Raw genomic sequence first — 7,472 nt, 5'->3', positions numbered from 1 at the left:
GAAAATTACATCAGCAAATTTAAATCTTGCTTTTCATTCCATGGTTAACAGTAACGAGCGCCTGTCCAACCTCGATTAATACATTGATGAAATTCTAAGACATTCTTTTTAATTTTTGTGCAATTTACTTTTAGAAAATTTTTCTTTATATTTAATCAAAATACATATCCTCCCAATTTCAAATTTGTATATTTTGTTCTGTTCCATCGGACTACATGGACAAAATGCATTCTTTCATGCACATGAATTTTCTATTCTCTTTTTAATTATTTCTCACATGTTACAGGTTGCTGTTAATTTATTGGGTTTTGTGTATGCTTCACTTTTTAATTCTCTTTTTATCCTCACTATTCTTCACTTAATAGGCTTTAATTTGTTGGCATTATTTATTGTTTTTTAAGTTTCTTTACATTTATTGTCCCCCATCTCTCTGTGTTCCAAGATAATGCAGAGGGCTTGACTGAGTTTATGTAGCCTATTCATAGGGAAAGGTCAAATTTCCTAGGTTACAGAAAACCTATCTAAACCTAATTCTTCCCTTATACTTCACTTCTCCCATACCTCCTTAACGGAAATACTAAATATCTCAAGCGTCACATACTTAAAAGCCAGGAAAGGAATCTACATGCCCAATTCCATAGCACCCTTCAGACCTTATGATTCATGTTATATGACTCTTTGCATTGTTGTTGCCATCACACCCACTCCACGGTTCTTCTTTCAAAATGTTGGTGCTTGTTTTTCCCTTATTCTCTACCATGAGTTTTGTTGATATTTAAAACACATCATGGTTTAGGTAGACTATCCATCTTCTAATTGACACTACAGATCCAGATCCGTGCAACTGCCTAATCCCTAAGACCTTCCTCTGCACTTGATCTTAACTAATCATTTACTCCCAAGATGTCTCTCCAGACTTAAAAATTGCACATACAAAAAACATTTAATCTAAAATATCTCAACTGGCGTGCTTGTCTCTACATCCACAGTTTCTGTCCATTGGATTTTCTGGGGTCTTCTCTACAAATTCATTTGCCTTTTAACCTTGTCTTTTGCCTAATCTCTTGATATTTCTATTTTCTTCCCAATTTCTAAGCAGCTTCTCCTTTCTCCTACTTTTTACATTTTATTATTGAAGTACAGTTGGCATACAATGTTATATTAGTTTCCACTGTACAGTTTAGTGATCTGACAATTCTATGCCTTGCTCAGTGCTCACCACATGAGTGTAGTCACCACCATTTTCAGAGAGCTGAGATAATAGGGCAACAAATTAGCATGATAGTAAAAATAGCTGCCTCCAAGAAGAGATGGAGGCATCAACACTGATTCACATGGGGGATGAACATGGGAGGAAGACAAACTGCAATTTTAGGCAACTGGGAAGCATTTAGCTGCTTAAAAACAAAACAAAACAAAAGAAGCTGAGTGTGAATGACGACAAAAATATGGACCCTCAGGGAACTGCAGGAGAAAGTGGTGTTTGCATCTATTTATAGACTCTTCTGCATGGACCTTCACAGCATACTTACAACAAAATATTGGAGAAAGACTGGAAAAAGCTTCCCTAAATGGTGAAAGTCTAAGAAGAAAAGAGCACATATGCTAGTGAGAAAAGTAACACATCTCATTTGCATTCTTCTTGTGTGTGAATTTTCAGGGGAAGAGAAAACAAACCTATCACTCCCAGAACTAAAGAGAGTAGGAAAACAAACAACAAACCACCTCTACCTCTGGGTGAGGAAAAGAACACTGACACTGCATTAAACATATACCATGAAAGATCCCCAACCACTAGAGGAAGGTCAGGATTATTGAAAAAAATCTGTCCTTCAAGACTCAGGACCCTCCTATACGTGAGGCTGAACCCTGACAACAGAGAGCCTCTTTGCCCCACTCTACCCAGCTAGAAACACTGAGAAGTAAGCAACATGATCCCACTACTAAGAGAGGGGTAAGACCATGGAGAGAGACCAAATCTGAGCTTTAGGCACAAAGAGATGGTCTAACTGAGCGTGAAGGAGACAATAAGAAAAATCCTGTGATAGACAGACCGTACACTAATGCTAGAAGAATTTGAAGCCCGTGGTTCATTGTAGGAAACCATCACAACAATGAAACAAACCCAGCTCATCTTCGGATTAGACAGACTCAAATGCCTACTCCTGCTCACTTCAAGGGCATAGCAGAAGAAAAAACATGTTCATTTCCAGAAATAAACACACATTTCTTGTGTTTCAACCAAAAATTTTCAGAAAGACACAAAAACACGGAGGAAAATGAAAAGAAAATCTACTATCAAAGATAAAATAATCAATAGGATTTGACTCAGATATGCTGTTGGAACTATCAGCCAGGGAGATAAGAATTACTATGAGTAGTATGTTAAACACGCTAGTACAAAAGGTAGAAAATTTCCATCAACACATGGAAAATTGCACCAGGGAGAGGGAAAGAAATCAATGAAAGTGCCAGATTTTAAAAAATATTGCTAATTATAGATGAAGAATACCTTGGTCATGTTCATCAATAGATGCTTATTGGATGGAAAGAGTTTAGGTCAATAAGAAATCTTGGTCATATTCAGGTCTAAAGTTGTTAGCACAGTGCTTGGTATAAAGTATACACTAAATAAATGATTGTTTAATCAATAGATTTATTAATTTTTAAATTTTTGTGTCTATTGCAAGATTTCAAGTGATCTTTTAAAAACAGATTTATTGAGGGATAATTTGCATACCACAAAAGCCACCCACTCATTTTAAGTATGTACTAAGCCTTTTTGTCAACTTAAAGAGTTGTGCAAATATCACAAAAATCTATTTTATAGCGTTTCTATTACCCAACAAAAATTCTTTATACTCATTTTCAGTTAACCCTCTATCTATCTATCTATCTCTCTATCATCTACTTATCATATATCTTATTTATCTTTTTGCCCATGTATCTGTATGTTTTTACAAACTATTTATTAATTTTTATTTATTTTATTGCACATTTATGCACATACTATGTAAAAGGTACTGAATATCTCATTCTTAACTTATTGTCCTTCGTTTAATACCATTTTCCTGTGTCTATTCTTGTTCTAATGTGAATACACACACATACACACACACACACGTAGAAAGATGGATTCTAAATACATTATAGATAGAATCAGACTGAATGAGTTAACAAGAAATGATGTGTTTATACCTAAGTGTGCTGTGGAAGTAAGTAAAGACTCAAGTAGAATAACTCAAATGACTGCTATTTGGAGAGTCAGCGGTAGAAGAAAGGAGAATCTTAAAAAATAAAAGCTGAATCCAGTTGAAGATGTTTCATGTAGACCAAAAAGCTTCATAAGCTATTGCATCAAGTATGAAAAATTCAGTATAAACACAACAAATATTAAAACAATGAGTAGTAGGGCTGAGCATCTAAATAATGTAGTCGTGCTGACTGGATTTATTCCAATCAAGGACACCAGTTTCCTGAAAAGGTGAGCATTACAACTTATTTTTAGGTGTGACAGATGGAAACAAGGCTTCAGGATAAACAAAGTACATTTGTGATCATGTTAACTTTGTAAACCAGCAACAGATGTGCTCTGTTGGGGTGTGCTAACTCCACCAAAGATAAAACTTGTTGGCAGAGAAATTCTCATTTACATAGCTTCCAACTGCTGTCCCACATTCATCCTTATGCAGGAGTACATTCGCTGTGAGAGGGGCAAATCTAGAGAACTAGTCATTTTCCTGAATCGGCAATAAAAGAAGCAGAAATGGAATCACAAAATCTTCGCCTATACCTTGAATAGAGAAGAGACATTAAAATAATAAAATGTGGAAATATTTGCCTTTGCTTAAGAAGTTTCAATGTACAGAAAATTGCTTTTCAGAATATCCCATGAATTTAGGTTAGTCTTTTCCTTGCTACTAATTATCTAAACTAGCAATAAAAATTTACTTAATACAGTCTTCAGATTTCAGCACTAAGGAATAAGATTTTTATATCACCTGTAGAAAGTGAAGTAATCTAAATAAAAGCTGCCTACAATATTTATGAGAAAGTGTAGGCAGAAGTGTATTTGCAGCAGTCCAAAATAAACAAAAGAAAATACGAAGCCTAAGAGAATCTGTGAAGTACAAACGGACAAAAATAGCATTAAAGATAAAGCACTTCTTTCTAAAAATATACTTCATTCTGAACAGAATAAATTGTATCCAGTATTTAGAGGAGTTCCAAAGTAAATGAAAAGTGCATTTTATATTATATGTGATTCAAAACTGAGATAACCAGAAGACAGTTGAAAGCACAAGTGAAGCTACCCATTAAGAAATAATTTAGGAAAATTTAGAATCCATGTCCAAATAAACATTTTTAGTAGCAGAAGAGACATCTGATACCAAGTTACTAAATTACGGACACTTCGTTTAGTAGAACACCAAAATAGTCACACAGTAAAATAAAAAGATAAGCAAAAAATCCATCAGTTTTTTTGAGAAAAGCACATGCCGTAAAATGAGGTGCAAATATCACCAACTAGAAGAACCAACACCTTAGGAAAGAATTACTAGAGCACACAAATGACTTTTAAGTACCTTGCAATATACTTCACAAGAGCTGTTTAATACCCACAGGAATTATATTTAAAATACCATTGAAAGGCATGAGGAACATGTAAACAAATGGAGAGTGATGGATGTTTCCGAATAGTAAGTCTTTGTATTGTAAAGAGGTCAGTTATCTCCAGATAAAGTAATCAAAGCAAACAAACCGAAAAGTTTTTTCAAGTAACTATGGAAGCTTATACTAAAATTCACTAGGAAGATGGAATGAGTATGAGTATCTATGAAACTTTGTAAAACAAAATTAATGAGAGTCATTACCTATGAGATAACCACACACCTTTACTTAATCAAAACATTATTTTGCTCATCCATACCTAAATAAATCAATAAGACACAATATAGAATCTGTGGGATTCAGTATGTGATAAAGGTATCTTTACAATTTACTGGTAAAGGATAAATTTTCAATAATTTCACAAAATATGAAATACAGATAATCAACAATTTGAAAAGATGTTTAACTTCACTAATAATTAGGCAAAAACAAATTAAAGCATCAGTCAAAATCATTATCTATCTCTTGGATGGTCAAATATTAAAATATACTGGTGAAATGAGCATTGTTGTGCTTTTGTGGGATTGTGACTTCTCCTAAGTTTTTGAGAACACAGCTGTAGCTATTAAAATTAAAATATAAATACCATTGGGATCAGTTATTCTATTTCTAGACGTATGTACTACAGAAATGCTTACACTTGTGCTCAAAGATGTGTGCTTAAAGATAACTAGCAGCATCCAAAAAAATGGAAGCAAACTTTATGTCCATCTTTATGGGAGTGCTTAAATAAACTATGTTCACAGTGTTATATATAAATATATAGACACCCAGGCACATATGACACATTAAAAATAAATATGGTGTTGACATAAAAGCTTCCCAAGATATATATTTCAGGGAGACAGTTGTCACCAAGCTCAGAACACTTGTTTACAAAATGAATTACAACAGTATTTGTTTACATAGTCCTATATTTATATAAAGGCAGACAAAGTCAGAGATATTGAGACTCTCCCAAACTGAAAGACATGGGAAGTCCTCTGTTGAACCAACTATTAGCCATTTCATCTGGCAAGGACATGAAAATAGGAGATGCCTATATCTCTGCACAGAACGTCAATTGTAGTCAGTACATGTAGTTGACTAAACATTGCTAAACAATTTTAAAGGGAATGGTTCACAAAGTATTTTTGTAAATGTCCAAGAAATAACATATTAAGAACAGTCTTCTAGGCCTCTTTGGCAGCTGCTCACATGGTGAGGGTGGGGGTAAGGGGGCCGCTCTAGCTTGCGGCCTGTGTCTATGGTCAGGCCCGTAGCGTCCAGCCGCCCGGGACAGAGCTCGAGTGTATGGCGCCGCAGGATCTGGCTCCGGGGCCCCGATAACGGGCCGCCCCCGCAGCTCCCGGCACGGAGTGAGGGTCTCCTCTGATCTGAGAATGGCTACTCCTCGATATGAGCCAGTGGCTGAGATTGGTGTTGGTGCCTATGGAACGGTATACCAGGCCCGTGATCCCCACAGTGGCCACTTCGTGGCCCTCAAGAGTGTGAGAGTCCCTGATGGAGGAGGTGCTGGAGGGGGCCTTCCCATCAGCACAGTTCGTGAGGTGGCCTTACTGAGGCGGCTGGAGGCTTTTGAGCATCCCAACGTTGTCCGGCTGATGGACGTCTGTGCCACCGCCCGAACTGACCGGGAGACCAAAGTGACCCTGGTGTTTGAGCACATGGACCAAGACCTGAGGACCTATCTGGACAAGGCACCCCCACCAGGTTTGCCAGTGGAGACCAGCAAGGATCTGATGCGCCAGTTTCTAAGAGGCCTAGATTTCCTTCATGCCAACTGCATCGTTCACTGAGACCTGAAGCCAGAGAACATTCTGGTGACCAGTGGCGGGACAGTCAAGCTGGCCGACTTTGGTCTGGCCAGAATCTACAGCTACCAGATGGCACTTACACCTGTGGTTGTTACACTCTGGTACCGTACTCCAGAAGTTCTTCTGCAGTCTACATATGCAACACCCGTGGACATGTGGAGCGTTGCCTGTATCTTCGTAGAGATGTTTCGTCGCAAGCCTCTCTTCTGTGGGAACGCTGAAGCTGACCAGTTAGGCAAAATCTTTGACCTGATGGGGCTGCCCCCAGAGGATGACTGGCCACGAGATGTGTCTCTCCCCCGAGGAGCCTTTTCCCCCCGAGGGCCCCGTCCAGTGCAGTCAGTGGTACCTGAGATGGAGGAATCTGGAGCACAGCTGCTGCTGGAGATGCTGACTTTTAACCCACACAAGCGAATCTCTGCCTTCCGAGCCCTGCAGCACTCTTATCTACAAAAGGCAGAAGGTAACCCAGAGTGAGCAGTGGAGTGGCCGCAACAATACTGAGAGAAAAGAAGCTGTCATTTCCCTTCCTTTGAACACTTGAGTGGAGAGCCCTCCAGTTGAGTAAGGTCATCTTGGCCTTCATCTCTGAGGCTATGGAAACTCCTCCTCCCACTTTTTACTGAGAATATTTTGCTGCCTTAATGACGCCCCCCACCCCCTTTTGAGGCTTATCCTTCTCCTGCCCCCTTATTTTCGTACACCAAGGGGTATGTCCCTTGTTCTCCCCTTCCCTATCTTGATATCGGGATCTTTTTTATACAGGAAAAACAAGAGAAAACAAAGAAAAAAAAACAGCCTTCTAGTGAAATCTGTTTTATTTTCTAGAGTATAGAGTTCAGAGAGGTTCTTAAGAAACATAATCACAAATATTAGACCAAAACTTTATCTTTTTAACCTTTCTGCCCTGAGACAAAGAAGGCATGTTTCCCTTATTATTAGGGTCACTTGAGTTTCTGTGGGGGCATTTCTGAGAATGAATGC

General features: G+C 38.1%; 2 protein-coding genes across 2 annotated transcripts; both read left to right on the top strand.

Moving 5' to 3' along the window:
- Window positions 1–5,873: 5,873 nt before the first annotated feature.
- On the top strand, window positions 5,874–6,844 carry LOC113912859 (cyclin-dependent kinase 4-like). The gene has a single exon (XM_035723949.1). It carries the CDS (start codon window positions 6,054–6,056, stop codon window positions 6,468–6,470), a length of 417 nt encoding a protein of 138 aa, XP_035579842.1. The 5' UTR covers window positions 5,874–6,053; the 3' UTR covers window positions 6,471–6,844.
- On the top strand, window positions 6,054–6,991 carry LOC113912860 (cyclin-dependent kinase 4-like). Its single transcript, XM_035723950.1, has one exon. It carries the CDS (start codon window positions 6,558–6,560, stop codon window positions 6,963–6,965), a length of 408 nt encoding a protein of 135 aa, XP_035579843.1. The 5' UTR covers window positions 6,054–6,557; the 3' UTR covers window positions 6,966–6,991.
- Window positions 6,992–7,472: the final 481 nt, after the last annotated feature.

Source organism: Zalophus californianus, chromosome 14 (assembly GCF_009762305.2).
Source record: "Zalophus californianus isolate mZalCal1 chromosome 14, mZalCal1.pri.v2, whole genome shotgun sequence".
Classification (NCBI taxonomy): domain Eukaryota; kingdom Metazoa; phylum Chordata; class Mammalia; order Carnivora; family Otariidae; genus Zalophus; species Zalophus californianus.
Note: the sequence above shows the minus strand (reverse complement) of the source record. Positions and strands in the feature narration are given on the sequence as shown.

Excerpts from the sequence above, each read along its gene's own strand:
- LOC113912859 (XM_035723949.1), top strand. The coding sequence starts at position 6,054 with ATGGCTACTCCTCGATATGAGCCAGTGGCTGAGATTGGTGTTGGTGCC.
- LOC113912860 (XM_035723950.1), top strand. The coding sequence starts at position 6,558 with ATGGCACTTACACCTGTGGTTGTTACACTCTGGTACCGTACTCCAGAA.